The 20,847-nt window shown below is 36.0% G+C and overlaps 2 protein-coding genes across 2 annotated transcripts; both read left to right on the top strand.

Annotated features, from left to right (window-relative positions):
- Window positions 1–12,042: 12,042 nt before the first annotated feature.
- LOC107845346 (plasminogen activator inhibitor 1 RNA-binding protein-like) lies at window positions 12,043–18,315 on the top strand. The gene is given in 7 exon segments (NM_001324625.1): window positions 12,043–12,220; window positions 15,626–15,938; window positions 16,021–16,086; window positions 16,203–16,335; window positions 17,318–17,473; window positions 17,567–17,620; window positions 18,133–18,315. Coding segments are annotated over 7 exon segments (1,083 nt in total).
- Window positions 18,316–18,653: 338 nt separating this feature from the next.
- Window positions 18,654–20,297, top strand: LOC107845353 (4,5-DOPA dioxygenase extradiol). The gene has a single exon (XM_016689631.2). It carries the CDS (start codon window positions 19,366–19,368, stop codon window positions 20,182–20,184), a length of 819 nt encoding a protein of 272 aa, XP_016545117.1. The 5' UTR covers window positions 18,654–19,365; the 3' UTR covers window positions 20,185–20,297.
- Window positions 20,298–20,847: the final 550 nt, after the last annotated feature.

The raw sequence follows: 20,847 nt of genomic DNA, 5'->3' as shown, positions 1-20,847 counted from the left end.
AACTGAGGACCCCTTTGGTGACCACTCTCGGATTCATTACAACAATAACGAAAACACAATAACAATAAGATATTAAGGTGTTTAACACCTCTAAAATTAGCGAGCCAACAAACTAGATTAACAACACAAGCACAAGAACAAGAAGAACACAAAGTCTCGATTTTGGGACACCAAACTCGAGAGTGAACAACAACAATAATGAAATAGATAGATAGATAGGTAACTTGACATACAAATGTACAAACACTATGAACCTAAGTGTATATTAAACACAAAGACCCAAGAATTCGTACAAGTAACACCAAGCTTTACAGTAACCTCAAGGGAACGAGATTCCTAAGCAACCAATATTTTAAAACTAGCACCAACACAAGTGATATCCACACTTATTTACAAGAAATCCACCTTGCAAAACTCTCTCTCTTTCTAGAGCTCTCAAAATTTCATCAAAGTTGTGGACAAAATGACCTATCATATTCTATTTATAAGCAAGATTACAACTTATTACAAAATGACTAAAATGCCCTTAATGAGCCATGACAAAGTGGCTGCTTTGGCATGTAGAATTGGGCAGCCTTGGAGTGTTTTGAAAGGCCTTCTTGACACTTCAAGGCTTGTCCTTCTTGGTTGGGCAGCCCCCAAGCTCGGGTTTCAACGTATTGACCTCCAATCATGTCCTCAAAAGTTAAGAGGCTTCTTTGTCCCATATCATCCTCCCATTCTTGAAAAGAATTCGACCTCGAATCCAAACCTTGCAAAACAATAGGAAGGACAAGCAAACACAAATTTCTCAAGGTATGAGGGTTAGGGTTAGTGTAATCAATCATAGCATCTTGCCAAGGTTGCTCAATGTAACCAAACATCCTTCACGATATTGGAAGAAAAGTCAATATTTAAAGGATAAAGAAATTGGCTAAGACTAACATCAAGAATTTCCCCCAAGGGAGTTCCCATTAACAACATAACCAAGCAAACCATCATATACTAGAACAACTAAGGATGGAAGCAAGGAGTCTTTAGGAAGTAGACTACCCTTCCAATCATAAGAAGCCATGTCTAAATACCGCATCTCCCTCTTACCCGAACACCCCTCCAAACAAGAATCAACTAGTCTATCCACATAAGCATGAAAAAAACAAGGAAGAAGAGTTGTTTATCAAGTGGAAAACATAGACTCTTCTTGGAATAACAAATAGACTTGAAAATCGAGATAGGAAGGCCATACATTCCATGCACATTCAAGTCATTCCAAAAGACATCATCACCATATTTTAAATGATCACCGGGATCAAATGGGTGGAGTGTCCATGGGCATGGGTTTAGGAAACACTTTCTTTCCCCAATAATACCACTAATACGATCATATATCCCCTCTAAACTAGCATGGTCAACAACAAAAATAATTAGAGGGTCATCCTTAGTCATTCGCCGAACATTTTCAACATCACCATTTTCACACACAAGTTGGTCTTCATGAATTCCACAAGATAGTGTACTATCACTTGTCACAATTTCTTCGGCCCTGGGTGGACATAAATTGATCTTTCTAGAAGAATCAATTTTGTCATTATTAGGATCAACTAGTGTATCCGCAATCTCAAGTTGTACATTATCATCACAAAATGAAGGAGTATTCGGCCCTCCTAAATACAAACTACCATTCACACTTAGTTGGCTACTAACCTCATTCACTAGAGTGCAAGAGTTAGTTTGATTACCTTGTAGCTCATGTGTATCATGTCCACCCACAGGAACTTGATTAGGAACGCTTGGATTCTCTATCAAGTTATCTAACTCCTTGCAAAGAGAACTTTCCGTCTCTTTCATTCTTTCTTCCACTTAGTCCATTATTTTTTCCATTCTCGTCATTCGACTACTAAGGTCATGTTTCATACCCATTATGGCAGTCATCAAATCGTTCATGGTCACCTTTTCCAATGCCATAGTACGTAACAAGAGAAATTCTAAAACAAAAATACAAAAAACAATAAACTAGTTAATGTTAGAAAAGAAAACATCCTCACAAGCTCTCACACTTTGAAATGTCTCTCAATTGGCCTCACAAGTGTTGGTAACTCGTTTATACTCCAAGGAGATTACTTGGTACCAATTGGGGCTTGAGGTAGGAATAGATTCTCTTTTGAAACAACTCAAAGAAAATACGTACGGATTTGAACCAAGAAACTACAATGAATTTTAAAAAGATAAAATCACACAAAGAAACGTAGACACGAATAAACGGATCCAAAAACTAATTTACAACCTAGTAGATAATTACTAGTTTGTTAATTAGCAATAGAATCAACAAAATGCAGCTAAGAAACAAAGATTAGAAACTAAGAAATCAAAAATTTGAGCCAAAATTTATCGTGTGAACTGTAAAACATGACGTGGCAGTCATGTATTGGTTGCGGTCTTAACAAATTTTATTTTCCAAAATTGAAAGTCTTGAACAATTTGTGATTTGGAATTGGTGGGAATTGATTCAGGAGGGAAACAAGTCTTGAAATCCTATTGTCAAATTCAAAAGTGGAAGACTCTTTTGTGTACCATCCCCTTAAAACAAGGAAAGTTGTTGGGAAGTGATTGACTAGTTGATGGGTGATGGTATGTCTTTCAAGGCTAACAAACTTTCACTTTTTTCTCTTCAACTTTGTAGACCTAGTATTCACTTTATTTTAACAAGTCTTGAAAGGGATAAAGAACATCAAGAACAACTTCAACGATCACCAAGAACACAATAATTCCAACAACAACAAGGCCAACAAATCACGACCAAGTCCACCAAGATGACAACATAATCAGCTAAGGCTTTAAGTTCACAACAACACTTCAACAAATGCAAGCTCAAATTTAGATCTTGACTCAAGAGTGTTAGTGATAAAGAAAATTAACACCTGAAACACCAAGAGAAACAAAATGACTCCTAGATCTAATGTTCAAGTCTCGGACAAACACAACAAGAACACAACAAACTTTCGGCCAAGATCCAAACTCAAGAACACTACTCTTTTTTTCGTATTTTCAAGCAAGCTAGCCCAAGATAGATCTCGTGGGAACAAAATCAAGTCATGCTTTGATACCAAATGATACAAGATCGACAAAGAAGACACAAAACAAACACCAAAATAGTCCACAAGTTAGAAGAACCGAGGACCCCTTTGGTGACCACTCTCGGATTCACTACAACAATAACGAAAACACAATAAAAATAAGATATTAAGGTGTTCAACATATCTAAAATCAACGATCCAACAAACTAGATTAACAACACAAGCACAAGAACAAGAAGAACACAATGTCTCAGTTTTGGGATACCAAACCCGAGAGTGAACAACAATAATAATGAAATAGATAGATCGATAGGTAACTTGACATACAAATGTACAAACACTGTGAACCTAAGTGTATATTAAACACAAAGACCCAAGAATTCATACAAGTAACACCAAGCTCTATGGTGACCTCAGAGGAACGGGATTCCTAAGCAACCAACGTTTCAAAACTAGCACCAACACAAGTGATATCCACACTTGTTTACAAGGAATCCACCTTCCAAGACTCTCTCTTTCTAGGGCTCTCAAAATTTTATCAAAGTTGTGGACAAAATGACCTATCATGTTCAATTTATAAGCAAGGTTACAACTTATTATAAAATGACTAAAATGCCCTTAATGAGCCATGACAAAAAGGCTGCTTTGGCATGTAGAATTGGCCAGCCTTGGAGTGTTTTGAAAGGCCTTCTTGACACTTCAAGGCTTGTCCTTCTTAGTTGGACAACCCTCAAGCTCGGGTCTCAACGTATTGGCCTCCAATCATGTCCTCGAACGTTAAGAAACTTCTTTGTCCCGTATCAGAAGGAAGGGTATATCTTCGCGATGTATGTTCAAAATTGATATCCAAAAGGCATATAATTCCTTAGAATGTCTGTTTCTTGAAGAATTAATGTTAGGTATGAACCGTCCTAAGCAATTAGTGGACTAGATAATGTGTTTTGTCAAAACAGTAAATTATATTATTTGTATTAATGGTTGTCCAACAGAGTCTTTCCAGGCAAAAAGAGGGGTGCGACAGAGAGATCCTCTCTCGCCCTATATCTTTATATTAGGAATGGAGTATCTTACAAGACTGCTTAAAAATCTAAGCACTAACTCGGACTTCAATTACCACCCAAGATGTCATAAGATCCATTATGCAACTGAGTTTTGCTGATGATCTACTACTATTTTGTAGTGGTGATTTAATCTCAGCTAGGCTACTATTTGATTGCTTTCAATAATTTTTGAAAGTATCTGGTTTAACAGCAAATACAACAAAGAGTTGTGTTTATTTTGGGGGTGTAGCGTCTGATGTTCAAAACAGTATAATACAACAATTAGGACTCACTTTGGGTTATCTGCCATTTAAATATCTTGGGGTACCTCTGAGTCCCAAGAAACTGTCTATAAGTTAGTGTCAACCACTTATTGATAGGATGATTGGAATAATCACCTACTGGACTACTAAATACCTCTCTTATGCAGGCAGACTGCAATTAATCCACAATGCATTGTATGTAATCCAAGATTTTTGGTCTCAGATTTTTCCTATGCCAAAGAAGGTTTTAAAGTAAATTGAGACTCTTTGCAGGAGATTTCTTTGGACAAGTGACATCCAAACCAAGAGAAAGAACCCGATAGCCTTGGAACAATTATGCTTGCCAAAGTCAGCTGGTGACCTTAACATTACCGATATATTCTTCTGGAACAAAGTTTCCATACTGAAACATACTTGGAGCTTGGCAATGATGAAAGATAAATTGTAGATTATATGGGTGCATACTTACTATTTGAAGGGGAAGAGGCCGTGGGAAGTAGAGATTAAACAAGTATCTTAGATTGTAAGGAAAGTATTACAAGCTACCCAATGGATCTCCAAAGCTGGACTTAATATGAATGAAAAGATGGGAAGAGAATCCTACTCTATCAAAAAAACGTACAACCAAATGAAAGGACAACACTCTAGAGTTTTATGGCGGAGACTAATGTGCAACAACAAGGGGAGCCCAAAGTGGATTTTTATCTCGTACTTAGCTATTCAAAAGAGGTTATGTACCAAAGATAGGCTAAGTAATTGGGGTATTAACACAGATATGCAGAGTTCACTTTGCGTTGTAGCACCTAAAACTCATCAACATCTATTCTTTACGTGTGCGTACACAGCTGGAATTTGGCAAAGGATCCTACTATGGCAAGGTATCAACAGACCTTGCTTGGGATGGGATGTAGAGTTAGTATGGGTATCAACACACGCTAAAGGGCAAAACACAAATGTAAAAATCTTTAGGATCATACTGGCTACCACAGTTTACTGTGTATGGATTGAGAGAAACAAAAAAAAAATTCAGAAGAAGTCGGTAACTCAAGAAATGCTTATCAGGAAGATTATCCAAGATATTCATTGCAGCGAAAATTTGTACACAAGGCTGGCAGGACACATGAACAGACTTAACTATTACCCCTAACAGTATGTAACTTTCGATAGTGAATTGGTTGTAGTATTGACGTAAGTTTGGGGCTATGTCCAACACTGGTCTACTCTTATTTAAATGCTATATCCTGTAATAAAAAGTTCAATTACCCAAAAAAAATTCTTTAACTTTTCTAATTTGTTCCTATAAAAGTAAGATTCAAAATTTCCAAAACATAGATATTCATAATTACTAATGAATGATCCTTGAAAAGTAAAAGAATAAGTGCAATTTTTTTTTTAAAAATGATGCATGCATTAAGAACACAAAATACGAAAAGTTTTAAATGGGCTTAAGTCATCCACAGACACTTAAAGTTGTCCCAAAAATTTACTTAGACCCCTCAACTAAGACCTGTACCTATCAGGCCCCTAACCTACCCAAATTTTGATCCAATCAGGCCTTTTTTTATCAATCAGCTAAAAGCTAAAGTGTGTGCAACACACACGCGATAATGTGACAAAAACGACGAATTAAAAGGTAACATTTGGCATTAAATCCAAAAGTAATTAAAAACTATTCCATAACTAATTAAATTATAATTAAAAAAGAATTATAACTATTTTTTTTAAAAAAAAAACTAAATCCCCCCGCACCGCCCCTGTCCCCCACCCTCCTCTTCTTCGTTAACTCTTTTTTTTTAAAAAAATAACTAAACACCCCCTGCCCCCCTCCTCTTCTTCGTCTTGTACTAAAAAAATCCTCTGGTGTAGCTCCATTTTTTTCTACAAAAATTTTCCTTTTCTACAATGACAAATGAGATGGAGAAAACTCAAAATGGATTGAGGAAGATGAAATAGCTTATTGATTTATGAAAATAGCATTTTAATTTTTCTTTTTTAATTAAATTTATAATTTTGTTGATTTGTGGAAAAAAATAGATTTACATTTTTCCGTCGAACTTTCATTTTTTTGGGAAAACTTTCATTTTTTTGGTAAACTAATTGCGGAAAAGAATTAAGAATAAGATCGAATTAAGAACAAAAAAAATTCAAATCGAATTCAAACATAAATTCAAAACTAAGAACAAAAATAGAGAAAAGTAGAAAAATGGGAGGAGAATTAAATTTAAGAAAAAAAATGAGGAAGAAAGTGGGAGAAGAAGATGAAGAAGGGGGGTATCGGATGGGGGTGGGAGCCTTTTTTTAAGAAAATTTATTTTATTAATAATTTTTGGGCCCCTTTGTGTCACTTGACAAGTTTTTATTCGTGATTTAATCAAAAAATCACTCCTCACATGTCATATTGAGTGAAATACACGTGGAGCGCCATGTAGGCAAAAACTGCCTGATTGGATAAAATTCGGGTGGGTTAGGGGCCTAATAAGTACAAACCTTAGTAGAGGGGTCTAAGTGAATTTTCGGGACAACTTTAAGTATCTGTCGATGACTTAAGCCTTTTAAATACTACTCCATACAACAACAATCGAGAAAAACCTCGAAATGACCCCTTTAAAAAGAGCTTTTATTTTAAACTATGATTCTTACAATATACTAATATAATAACATTAATACAACAACGTCAATAACATACCCAGTGAATTTTGAGAAGGGTAAAGTGTGTGCTATCCATACCACTACATGTCTACATCAAATGAAGTAAAGAAGTTTGTTTCTGTTAGCCCCCAACTCAGGACAAAGGACGGTAAAATATAATAAAAATAAAAACAAGACGAAATAACACACCAATAGAATAACAAAAATAAGATATCCATAGGGTAGTAATATAAACTTTCTATTTAAAATCACAAACAATATAAAAAAATCACGAACAAGAAATTACAAAACACGTGCATAGTGAAGCACTCCCACCTACCAATACTCTGCCCTAATCTGCATTTTTTATACCATTCTATCCAGGGTCATGTACTCAATAAACTATAATTGTTTCATGTCATATCTAATCACCTCCATCCAATGCATCTTCAGTCTATTTCTACCCTACTTGACATCATCTAAAACCTACATCTCACACCTCTATATTGCGGCCTCCATGCACCTTTTCATCACATACTCGAACCATCTCAATCTGGCTTTCTGCATCTTTCTTCCACCGAAGTCATTATAATGAATAATCTCATTTATAACCCTATCCCTCCTGGAATGTCCATACATACATCTATTACAGTATCCTCATCCCTACCATCTTCAATTTTTGGATGTGGGAGTTCTTATGGATCAACACTCCACTCCATACAACATGGTTGGTCGGACTGCCACTCTATATAACTTCTATTTAAGTTTAGGGACTCTCTCTTATCACATAAGAGTCTAGAAACGAGCCTCTATTTCATCCTCTATACACCAATACAGTGTGTGACAACCTCGTCAATCTTTACATTTTCCCGAATTATAGACTCGAGATAATTAAAACTATCTCACTTTCAAATGTCCTAAGAATCCATCTTCACTACCACGCCAGCCTCGTACGTTAAATCACGGAACTTCCACCCCAAAGTATTCTGTTTTGGTCCTGTTCAACCTAAACCCTTTATACTCTAAGGTTTGTATTCAAGTCTCTCAAGTTATCACTAACTCCTTCCCGAGTCTCGTCAATTAGAACTACGTCATCTGCAAATAACATACACCATGGTATCTCTCCTTGCATATGTAGCATCAATACGTCCATCGCGAAGGCAAATAAAAATGAATTAAGATTCGATCCCTGGTACAATCCTTTCAAAACAAAAAAATGCTCAAAATCTTATCCTATTATTTTTACACCCATCTTCACTCCATCGTACATCTCTTTTATCAACTTACTATATGCCACAGGAACATATATAGCCTTCAAGAACCTCGCAGGAGACTTTGTTGTACGTCTTCTCTAGATCGATAAATATCATATATGTAAATCCCTCTCTCTATCCTTATACTGCTCCACCAATCTTTTCACAAGATGAATGACCTCGGTAGTCGAGTGACCTGACATGAATCTGGATTGATCCTAAAAAATAATTACGATCCTCCTTAATCTCAACTTTACTACCCTTTTTCAAACCTTCATAATGGGACTCAACAACTTGATACCTCTATAGTTGTTGTAACTCTGAATGTCCCCCTTATTCATGTATAATGAAATCATCGTACTGCATCTCCAAGTTTTGGACATCCTCGTCATCATGAAGATGGCGTTAAACAACTCAGACAACTACTTCATACCTGTCATGCTAGTGCTATTTCAAAAAATCATTAGATCTTGTCTGGCCAAGTCGCCTTATCCCTATACATTCTACGAATAACATCCTTGACCTCCTCAAACTGTATACACCTATAAGAGCCATAATTATAACACCTCTCTGAGAGCTTCAAGTCCCCAATCACAATGCATCGTTCAAGAGTTTATGAAAATATAACTGCCACTTCCTCTTAATAAGGACGTCCTCAACAAATACGTTGTCAACCTGTCCTTTGATATAAAGATATGGAAAGGTCCCTAAAATATAATATGTCACACTAACTATCCTCTGAAAATCATGTGTAGTTATTTATATAAGGTTTAGACTAATAAAAAATATGTATTCATAACTTGAAAAATCTCTGATAATTAAATTTTGAAGCATGTTGGTTGAGTTAATAGAAATGAGTGGATTATTTAAGTGAGTTATTGTAAATGATAATAATGAAAGTATGATTATATAGTAACTATTAACATGTGCCATATATGATATACTTCATACAATTAAATTATTTTAAACGATGATGCTAACTCGAACCACCTTGTATACATCTATTTATTTAGCATATATTCATACCTCTTTGTTTTTTAGCGAAAGAAGATACTATATATTGCTAATATTGATATGTTCTAGTGTAAATGTTATATTAATGTTGTCTCTACTATTGATTAAGCATTTATTGTCAACACTAACCAACTTGTTATACAGAGAAAGTGACACTTTTTTATTATATTAAAGGCTATTACATACATATCAGCTTGGACTAATGTCAAGACATGTGCTAATAGTAGCGTCATAGTTGATTACACGCAGCTTGCATGGGTCCTTGTTATGTAAAATAAGTCCACTACTTTGTTTGTCCAATAGAAGTTATGTCACATTCGAGATTTTCCAACCCTGTCAACTTAGGACATAGATGAATTAATAAGAGTGGTAAGTTGGTTATAGCTTCCAGGGCAGTAACAACACCTCATTCAGCTGAATTTGACAAGCTAAGATCCCCAATAAAGTTAAGTTCTTCCTATGGTTAATCCACCACAATAGCCTCCCTACAAGGGCCATCCTCTATCATAGAAGGATTAACATTTCTCCAGAATGTTAAGATTTGTGGTCAGGACTCTGAAAACTAGCATCACATCTTCTTTGCTGCACCCATACTAGGTCCTTTTAGATTGAGCTCATCCACCAGGCCAGTGATGACCACCCCTTAGACCTCAATATGTTTTCCACAGACAATTAGGGCAATACTTGGAGGACATTAAAGCAGACTCATTATAATAACTACATCTCCTAAGAGACACTTCTTCTTTTCTACCTCTGGCATATCTGAAAACACAGGAATACCAACTTTTCCAATAATGCAACCTCTCATCCAAATTTTAAGACTGCATATGCTGAAGCTGTGGAATTTTACCACTTAAGGGTTAATATTATCACCACTTTAGGAACACCATCTCGGTTAAGTGGTCACCCTCTAAAGCCACTACTCCAAACTCAATATTGATGGTTCATTTATTGGGAATTCAGGTAAAGGAAGCGTGGAGGAGTAATAAAAAACAGTAAAGAAGATTAGGTCATTGGCTTCAGCAAGAGTTTCACTTCTGTTACCAACAATCTTAGGGAGCTTCTTGCTCTTAAGGAAGACCTGGAACTTGCTATGGAACATGACCCAGGACCACTAGAAATCAACATTGACTCCAAAGAAATCATCAACATGTTGCATAAAGGTAACTTGCTATATGACCCGTTTATTGATGAATGAAGTTCAATGTCAATTAGATTGGGAGGACCGACAGTACAACATATCTATAGAGAATAAAACAAGGTTGCTGATGCACTTGTCAAGAAAGGAGCAACGTTGAAGTTTTTTTAGGAAGGTTCATATTTTTGCAACTCCACTATCTTTTGCAGAATCAGCGATTTGAAAGATCTATCTGAATCTTTTTTTAATAGGACAGTTTATTGTAATAGAGACTTTAGCAACACCCCTTTATATATGTGGTGTAGCCGCAATCTTTTGTACTAACTTTATTACTTTATTTACTTGACCTCAGTTGAGTTTGATTTGACTTCGATGGGGAGTTGTTTCTGAAATTTTATCAACTGAAATCCTTGACGTAGAGCTATAAATTCTACGTGAATGTGATTTCTCATATTTTTTTTTATGGAAACCTACTATCCGTTTATTCATCGTATACTCATAATCTTTCACATGCATGTATTTGATAATAATATTCATCAAAACCTAAAATATACATGAAGAATATTACTATTTTTTTTTAGCTTTCCTGAAATTTAAATTGTGTTTTTCATTATTCATTTCGACTTTTTTTTTTAATCATTAGTATGCATATATAGATGTTCTTCGATCATCGTAAACATATCAAATTATTATATTTTGATAGACCGCAATATAATTTAGGAATCATAAATGTACCACCAGTGTAGCACAACATACAGTCAGGCATATTTATAACGTCAACTTGTTATTACAAGATTTTACTATAATGATCTGATTTTCTCTGAAACTGATTTTTCATGCTTTATTTTACTCCTCTATAACGATATTCTACCTATAACAATAATGATGGCACAATCTATGTAATACTCTTTATAACAACATAATCAAATATTATGCAATATTCTGTAAGAAATATGTTATATACAAAACAAAATATCATAATATTTATGATAATCATCATTAATGCCATGCACATAATAAATTTCAAATATGAATATCTAATTTAAAAGAAAAAAGTATATTTAAATTATAAACGTTAATTATTTCATAACTTCACAAAAAAAAGACTACTAATATTTGTCTTTCTTATATTCATGCTCTTTCTAATGTTGCATACTCTTGTTTATCTGAATATCAAATATTAGTATGCATATATAGCAACATCTTTCTATAACAAACTTGAAACGCTTAGATAAATATAATTTTTTGAATAAATATTGCCACTGTAGAGAGGTTTAACGGCATTTGAATGATATTTTGAAGGAAGTTATTTCTCAACAACAATAAATAAAAAGCATAGAATTAATAAAGAAATGTGTTAAATAAAAAATAAAATAAACTAAAAATAAAAAGGGAAGCACATGAGCTCCATAGAACAAACAAGTACGATATATTTCCAGATTAGGTTGTCTGACTCATCGTGTACTACTCTCTGTGCATTGCGGCTAGGGTTTCACCGATATCCCCTACTTTCCTTTTTTTTTTTTTTTTTTTTTTAAAATCTTACAAGTGATTTATTATAATGGATATATATATGCCGATGAACTGACACATATATATAATAATATAAAAAAAAAAAAGTGAAGGAAGGGTTATTGTAGTTGTGCTTGCAAAATGGCGGATTTGAATCCCTTTGATTTGCTTGGTGATGATGACACCGATGATCCATCTAAGCTCATTGCTATTCACCAGCAAAAAGCTGCTCCGACGAAGAAACCATCCGGTCCGGCGGCGGCGGCTAAGAAGCAGCCGGCGAAGCTCCCTACGAAGCCACCTCCTCCGACTCAGGCTGGTGAGAATCAGCTCTGCTTTTTTTATGTTTTATTTCCTTCAATCAATGTTTATCGATGCAAAAGTCGAGCATACATGGTTAATTATTTGTAAATTTTGATGTAAATCTTAATACTTGGTCACCTAACCTTCGTTATAGTTTGAGGCGGGTCAATGGCACAGTCCCGTGGATTCAACAAGTATAAAACAATGAGTACTGAGTGCAGAAACTATAAAGATCTATAAGAATAAAATCCGGCATGCTACTAGAATATGTGGGGAAGAACAAGAGTCAAAAATTGCTATCTCATCAGATTGGTGAAGATGCCCCATTTAAGAAGATTGATAGCCATAAAGTGAAAAGTGAGTTGTGAATGTCTCCCAGGTCTTCAATATATTAAAAGTGACAAGTGGGTCTCACAATATTATTAAGTTTAAAAAGGTAAAGTTGCTCAAACAACTGGAGATTGTCCCGATAGCTATCAAAGTTGTCCAACAACTTTGCACAGTTATCCAACAACTTTTATAGTTGTTGGAGCGAAAATATTAAAATAAAAAACTGAAAGAAATTTGTCACTTTTACCTAATTTTTAAAATTTGAAGAACCGCCACTTAATTGACAAACTTATTTGTCACTTTTAATTGCATATCCCGCCATAAAGAGTAAGGTTTGATGGTTAATTATGAAGAATAAAGGGTCAATTAATTTGGTCAGAATAACCCTAGAGAAGATTTTAATATCCTCTCATTAACCACTCGTTCAATGCTAATTAATGCATATTATGAATGAACTCGTGTAACGGCGGGGGTGCCACGGTACATACACGCCTCTGTCGAAATTTATTATATATGTGTGTGTATTATATAATGTGTGTATTATATAATATATTACAAATATTGAAATTGCCACCCCCAGTAACAATGTAGCGCTTGGTGTCAATGGTAGCAGGTCAAATTCTATGACTCTCGGACTCGAGTTCTATTCCAACATGACACATTTTGTTGGTTCATTTTTGTGTCTTTTTCATTTCTTTTGTAAAAATAGGTTCTCACGGAGATTCGATCCCACGAGAAGCTTGATTTGGAGCTATCAACTTAGCCATTAGGCGATAGGCACCATATACTCAATAGATGTATTACTATATTATATTCACGATCTATTCATTTGATACCAAGTTGTAAACGTTCTTGATTTTTGTTGACATTTAAATTTTTTTGCTGATTTTCTTTTTCTTCCTTTTTATTTTAAGAATAAAATATTACTTCCCCCGTCTCAATTTATGTGCACACTTTTCTTTTTAGGCTATCACAAAAAGAATACTATCTTTCTATAATTAGAAATAACTTAACTTTAAGGTTCTCCTTTTATCCCTAATGAAATAATTTATAGTCACATAAGTTGCCATAATCATTTCATTTTCTTGGTTCGATCCATTTATCTTTATAAATCGAAAAGACGAATAAACAACGAAGTTTTCCCGCGTAGAAAATTGGTTAATATTTGGTCGATTTGATCAATACGTCTATATTTAAAGCAATATGGCACCCATAACCTTTCCAAATCCTGGAACCGCTTCTAAATTTAAGGGAATCTGAGTAGCGAGAAACAGATGGGAAGTAAAAAGGATTTGACTGAACTTCGATGAACTGTTAATTTATCTTATAAGAGAAATATCATTGTTGATGAAATGAAACGAAACCCAGCTAAATTAGGAAGAATAGAGAAAATTCCTACAGATGACCCCAACATTAATTGGGTTTGATGCATAGCTGTTGTCTGTAAAGCGGTACCTCGGGAAACAATCTTTCAATTGTGATGTGTTTGCTAACTATGGGAGTACTTGTCTGGGTTCTAAATTTAATATTTGTATACATTTATATATTTAATGACCTTTTAACATAGATACACAATTTGAGCAAAATCTATTGGGTTCAGCCGAACCCGTTTTGGGGCTTCTAGCTCCGCCCCTGCTAATTGCTATCCACTCATTTGTGTATTTGCACGTGATTTATTTTTATAGGCATGGTAAAGTTGTTGTTAGTTTAAAAGGGAAGTTGTGAATGATCCATTAAAGAATAGTGCTAGTTTCTCCGATTCTACTTCTTATATGGTGTGTGTGTGTGGTGGTGGTGGTGGTGTCCTAAATGATCTATGCTCTGTTTTGGAATAATGATGTATCATGCAAATAATATTGTCTGATAATAATCACACGGATAGTCATTTGTTGAATTTAAGCTGCATAAAATTATTTTTCTAATGTTTTTTGGTGGGAGTCAAAATATGTCCTCCTACCATGGTTTAAACTTTTCATTTTTCTATCTTTGATGATTACACAATCAGTAAAACATTATCATCTCATATTTTTTCTTATGTATATCAGCTTGCCCGACTTTCTGGAATTTCGATTTCAACTCCTAATTACTATGAGACCAACTTGGTGCATTGTCAATGCTTATTTATCAAAAGGAAAGTTATCATGATCTGTGTAGACCTTCAAATGTTACAGTCTATAGGTGTGACATAATTGTGATTAGAAGTGGCAAAAGGGGGCTAGGTATGTTTAAAATCACACGACTAATTGTAGATGAATTCTTTATCTTAGGATTGATGCGACTTTGCTAAGAGTATTAACATAGTTGAAGTAACGTACCCGTGCCTTGTAAAAATAAATTATTAAAAATTGAAGCCAAGTACACAGATAGATGATACCAAGTATTTAAGATTCATGCTTAGTAAGGATAAGATAAGTATGCATTTAAAGAACATCTAGTTCTGTAGAATTCCTAAATTATTTTAAATTGCTTAGCAGTATGTGTATTGGATTGAATAGATGGAACGTATAGAGGACTCCTATCAGCCACTCCAATTAGTTTGGGATGAAGGTATTGATCCAACAAAAAGGAACTAGTTTAAGATTGAGACGTAATTTATTGATATACAAATAAAATTATACAACAACAACAACAACAACAAACCCAGTGTATTCCCACCTAGTGGGGTCTGGGGGGTAAGATGTACGCAGTCCATACCTCTACCTCTGAAGAAGTAGAAAGGCTTTTTGTCTTATTTATGGTCTCTCTTCAAAAGAAGGAGCAAGAATTCAATTCCTGCTGTTATTCAAGCCTTTTGGTCTTGGCATTTCACTTTTTATATTCTATACAAGATGTCTGATTGTAGCCAGTTCTCTGTTATTCTATTTTGATTTTCTCATGCTTGTTGCTTGTCACGTTCAAAAGTGCTAGCAAATTGACTGGAATTAAGTGCTTCCTCTTAAATAATAGTACGGATGAGTTACTTTTTTTTTTCTGTCCCTCAATCTGCCTTAGGCTTCTGTTTATAATCATTGCACTTATGGTTCCTTTCCTCTTTTTTCTTTTGCCAGTATTCAAAATTTGTACTTATTTCTTCTCTGTTTTAACTGTGTAGTGAGGGAGGCAAAAACAGAATTTGGACGTGGTGGAGGTAGTGGTGGTGGACGTGGCTACAGCCGTGGTCGTGGTGGAGGTGGGTTTAATAGGGAATCATCCAACAATGAGAACTTTCCTCGCAACAGAGAATTTTCAGGTGGCATAGTTGCACCTGAATATGTGGAAGGAGGAAGACCCTCTGAAAGACGTGGTGGTTATGGTGGACCCCGTGCTTTCCGTGGTGGTCGACAAGGTGGTTTTAGTAATGGAGAAATGCCTGAGGGGGACCGGCCTCGTAGGACATTTGAACGCCGCAGTGGTACTGGCCGCGGGTATCTTTCTTGTCTGTGTTACCTCGCCTTTTTATTATTGTATTTGTAAAGCAGTCGTACTTATCTTTCACTGTATGAGCAGAAGTGAGATAAAGCGTGAAGGTGCTGGCCGAGGAAATTGGGGAACTGAAGCAGATGAAGTTACTCAGTGAGTTTTACTTTCTTACATAGCCCTAAACCAACTAGTTTGAACATAATGGCATATTCTATCTATTGAATTTGATTAGACGTTGGTGTTGAATTTTGTTGGATTGTCTATTACAGGATGACTGGTGAAGTCGCAAATGAAGGTGAGAAAAATCTGAATGTGGAGAAACCCTCCACTGAGGAAGAAGCAGGAGATGACAAGAAGGAAAATCTAGTTGCTGAAGCTGAGGACAAGGAGCCTGAAGATAAGGTGAAGTCTTCTTTATCATACACAACACAATATTAATTGAACTTTGTCGATCATTGTGTTGCCTTATTGTTGTATGCTCCGCTCTAGAAACAGATGCTTAAGAGAGTCTGTGCAATCATAATTTAACACCTACTGCTTTGAAGGGCCATGGAAGTAGCAAGTCTAAAATTTACATCCTTGCTTTTATAATCAGATGATTCCTCATCATCTGGAAGTAAATATCTAATGCACATTGGAGCTTGTGGACATTGTTCTTTGCGTTGCTTGAGGAGCTGTCTTTTGGTTCCGTATTTGGGGCTTGGTTGAAAGAAGAATGTTTCATAACCGGAACTTGTTTGTTCAGTACATTTGGTTAGGTCATGGTTAAATTCATTAAAGGATACGTCTTTAAATATGCTGTGTATAATGTTGGTGAAGGTGCACTTGAGCTATGAAGTTATGACTTATATGTGTGACATAGGTGGAACTTGCTTTTCTTGGCAGCAGCTTGTTTGCAAGCACCAAGGATTCAAGTCATGGGCTCTGTCAAAGAGGCGTGCATTACACAACAAATGTAGCTTGCGCATCAGTAGACTAATTGTTAAAGAAACATTATGGATGCATATTGTAGTTGTTAGGAATAGGATAACAAATTACTAAAACGAAACTTTAACTAATAAATTTGAATTAGACACTTGCGACTGCATTTAGTTAGAAATTGCACTTTGTGTTTAAATCATTAGTAGACTTGAGTGTTTTTTAAGGTATTTCACTTTTGGCAACGGTTGCCGTAAAGGTAGAAGCAGAACTGTGTGAAACTTTCCAAGTGTAGTGCTAAATATGGTAGAAGTGTAGAACTAGTCCTTGAGACATGGTGAAGTTACAGGTGAAGGTTACCAGTTCACAGTCAGTGCTTCACAGCAGATGATTTATAGTTAGAGAATGCAGGTAAATTTGTTCGTTGTTTTATGTTTAATCTAATTCATGTTCCTTGAATGAATAGGAAATGACCCTTGAAGAGTATGAGAAGTTGCTGGAAGAAAAACGGAAGGCGTTGCAGGCTCTTAAGACTGCTGAGGAAAGGAAGGTCGACACCAAAGTATTTGAATCCATGCAGCAGCTCTCAAAGAAATCCGGTGATGAAATCTTCGTCAAATTGGTGAAATCCTTGAGACATCTGTCCTCTGTTCATGCTTGATGCCAGTTATCTTTAAAGCATTTCTTGATATACTTCTATGCCATGATCTTTTAGGGTTCCAAGGATAAGAAAAGAGAGTCTGCTGAGAAGGAAGAGAAGGCAAAGAAGGTAATTCTTTGACACATGCATCTCCCTGACACTCATTTGCCCAGCACATGCTTTTCTTATGCTGTCCAATAGTGTTTTACCAATCTTTTTGAACAGTGTATCCAGTCTGTGACAACTCTTATATGAACAATGCATCCAGCCTGTTATAATTGTTATTCTTACTATACACCACAGCAGGTATTGATACCCTTTTCTGGATGATGTTGCATGCATATCACTGAAAATGGTATCATGTTACAACATTGTTGTAGAGGGTATATTTAGGTTGTTTTCTTATACAGTCAGGCACGTAGGCCTTTGTTTTCCTTGTTTCTTTCGTATTTTCTGGTAATCTTGCCAACCTATAGCTGTTATAGTGCCTTGCAACAATTTTTACAAAGAGAAGTCCTTTATCCACTCTAATACGTGTGCATGGACAGGCTGGAGTTGATTGAGATGAGGTGTCAATCAGCAAAAATGAGAGAATAGTAATCGGTTTACATCTAATCTTCTTTTTCTTTCTCTGGCTTTAGGCAGTCAGCATTAACGAGTTTTTGAAGCCTGCTGAGGGCGAGAGGTATTATGCACCTGGTGGTCGAGGTCGAGGGCGTGGCCGCGGTTCTAGAGGTTACAGTGGAGCCAGCACGACAAGCAACGTGGAAGCTGCTCCTCCCATTGAAGATCCAGGTCACTTCCCTACATTGGGCGGCAAGTGATGCGTTGTCAGTGCTTTCCTCCCACTCCAAGAGGCAAATTAACTATAATAATGGAGTTTGGAAGTGTCAGTGTTTCGATGTAAATTTCTTCTGTCGTGTGATTCTCTCTTGTTGTTTTTTATTTTAAATTATCTGATTGTGTTACTCTTCTGATATACTGGGGTATATGAAGCACATTAACTTGACGCATGAGCTTATTCTTCTGCAGTTCTGTTCTACAGTAGTAATATTCTCGTTGAAGATGGCAGGGTGCTCGTGTCATCCGACTAGGGATGAATACATTTTCGATTGACTTTGTGTTGTGGGAAGTCATCAAACGTTTGAATAGCGATGCCAAGCGAGTAACCGTTGCGAGTACAAATCCTTGCTGGGGTTGAACTAGTTTCTGCTAGTCTGTTTGACTTATCTTATTGTGTTCGTCCTCTTAACGCAGTAGGATTTGTTAAAAAATAGGATTTCATCACTTATCCTTTTTCATCTACGAAGGGAGTAGGAGTACCCACTATTTTCCTTCACAAGATCCACTGTTCTTATACTTCATGGATGTGTTCTCTGCAAGTCTTTCGTCATTCTGTATCCAATGTCTTATGGTTCAACTGAAGCATCCAAGTGAAACCTGAATACCATTCTCTCGTCACGCGTAATAAGCAAATTACCAAGTAAAAAACTTGGTTGAGCCTTGAAATTTCAATAGTGCTGTCATTACCAAGTAAAAAACTTGGTTTCAGTCTTGAAATTTGCACGCAAATAGAGACGGAGGAAGTGACTAATTACTTGTTTACCACTATCCCAACACCCAAGGCCCACCCCCACGGGCAACCACAGAAAGCTCCTTTTTTTCTCAAAAAAATAAATAAATTAGCACATGACACATGTGGTATCTTTATTTAAGATAATTGACTTTCAGAGAGGAGAAAAGAGATGAGAGGGTTAAGATTTAAGAACGGTGGTAGGTGAGAGCTCTGGATGGTGGTAGGTAACTGCCGTGTGAATAAATAGCAGAAACCCATTAAAGGGCCAATCTAGTGAAGATATTGAGTTTAGATCTTGATGGAAATGGGTAGCCAAATGACACTCCCTGTGAAAGAAACCTTCTTCATATCACATGGTTCACCAATGCTTTCAATAGATGATTCTTTACCAGCTAGACATTTCTTGAGATGCTTCAAAGAGAGAGTCTTCACTCAGAAGCCTAATTCCATTTTGGTAATCTCTGGTCATTGGGAGACTTCAGAGCCTACTGTGAATTGCATCACTGGAATCAATGACACTATTTACGACTTCTATGGGTTCCCCCAACAGATGTACCAACTAAAATACCAAGCACCAGGAGCTCCAAAGTTAGCCAAAAGGGTGAAAGAATTGCTCAAGTCATCAGGCTTCAAGCAAGTGCACCAAGACAATAACCGCGGCCTAGATCACGGTGCATGGGTGCCTCTTATGCTCATGTATCCAGAGGCTGACATCCCAGTTTGTCAGCTTTCTGTCCAGACAAAGAAGGATGGGACCTACCATTTTAACATTGGGAAAGCATTGGCCCCTCTTAAGGAAGAGGGTGTTCTCATAGTTGGTTCAGGATCTGCAACACATAACTTGAGGGCTTTGCGTGATACTGCTGGTGTTGCTTCTTGGGCTATGGATTTTGACAATTGGCTTAAGGAATCCCTTGTTAATGGAAGGTATGAAGATGTAAACAACTATATGACAAAAGCACCTTGTGCCAAATTGGCACACCCATGGCCTGATCACCTCTATCCGTTACATGTAGCGATGGGTGCGGCAGGTGAAAATGCCAATGCCAAAGCTGAACTTATTCATCATAGCTGGAGCAATCATACGCTGTCTTATGCGTCCTACAAGTTTAAGTAGCCTTTGCTGACACAAGAATGTTAATGTTCAAAAGTATTTAATGGCTTGAATGTATAGTTCTGCTGTTATACAAACAAGTAATGATGATTTGACCTTGATCCGTTTTAAAGAAACTATTACTTTTGCCCAGTAATTTCTTGTTTTTATGCATAACTAGAACTCTTCAGATTGAAGTTCCCAAATTCCAATACGTGCACTTTCTCCTGTGAAGCAACCATAGGCACACTTCCTCGCATAGATTGCCATATTATCTCGAGTATAGGACAAATTATTTTAGGCGCACACACATTGCCCAAAGTTGGCAAGAGCTAATGTTGGCAAAATAATAAGGATAAATTACTTATAATCACATCTTAAGTTTCTATTATTACTGAAAATTTCAGCCAACCAAACTAATTACAAAAATTCCTTTTTACTCGAAATAGTTGTCTTTTTTCTGATACATCTAAAAAAATCCACCCACAACCCCTTATTGTGCCACAAATCAAGCCCAAAAATCAGAAAATATATCCCATAAATTTTCAACTCACCCATTTTGAATTTCCACCATGTTCTCGTCTTATCTTCTGCTTCAATATTCAAGTTATAATTTCTATTAACTTTCTTTTGAATTTCCACCATGTTCTCATCTACTAAATTAAATGTAACAACTCCCATCTTTTT

The sequence above is a fragment of the Capsicum annuum genome, chromosome 8 (assembly GCF_002878395.1).
Source record: "Capsicum annuum cultivar UCD-10X-F1 chromosome 8, UCD10Xv1.1, whole genome shotgun sequence".
Taxonomy (NCBI): domain Eukaryota; kingdom Viridiplantae; phylum Streptophyta; class Magnoliopsida; order Solanales; family Solanaceae; genus Capsicum; species Capsicum annuum.
The sequence above is the reverse complement of the archived record's forward strand: the minus strand, read 5'-3'. Positions and strand labels throughout refer to the sequence as shown.

Bases quoted from the DNA above. Each gene is read 5' to 3' on its own strand.
- LOC107845353 (XM_016689631.2), top strand. From the start codon at position 19,366: ATGGAAATGGGTAGCCAAATGACACTCCCTGTGAAAGAAACCTTCTTC.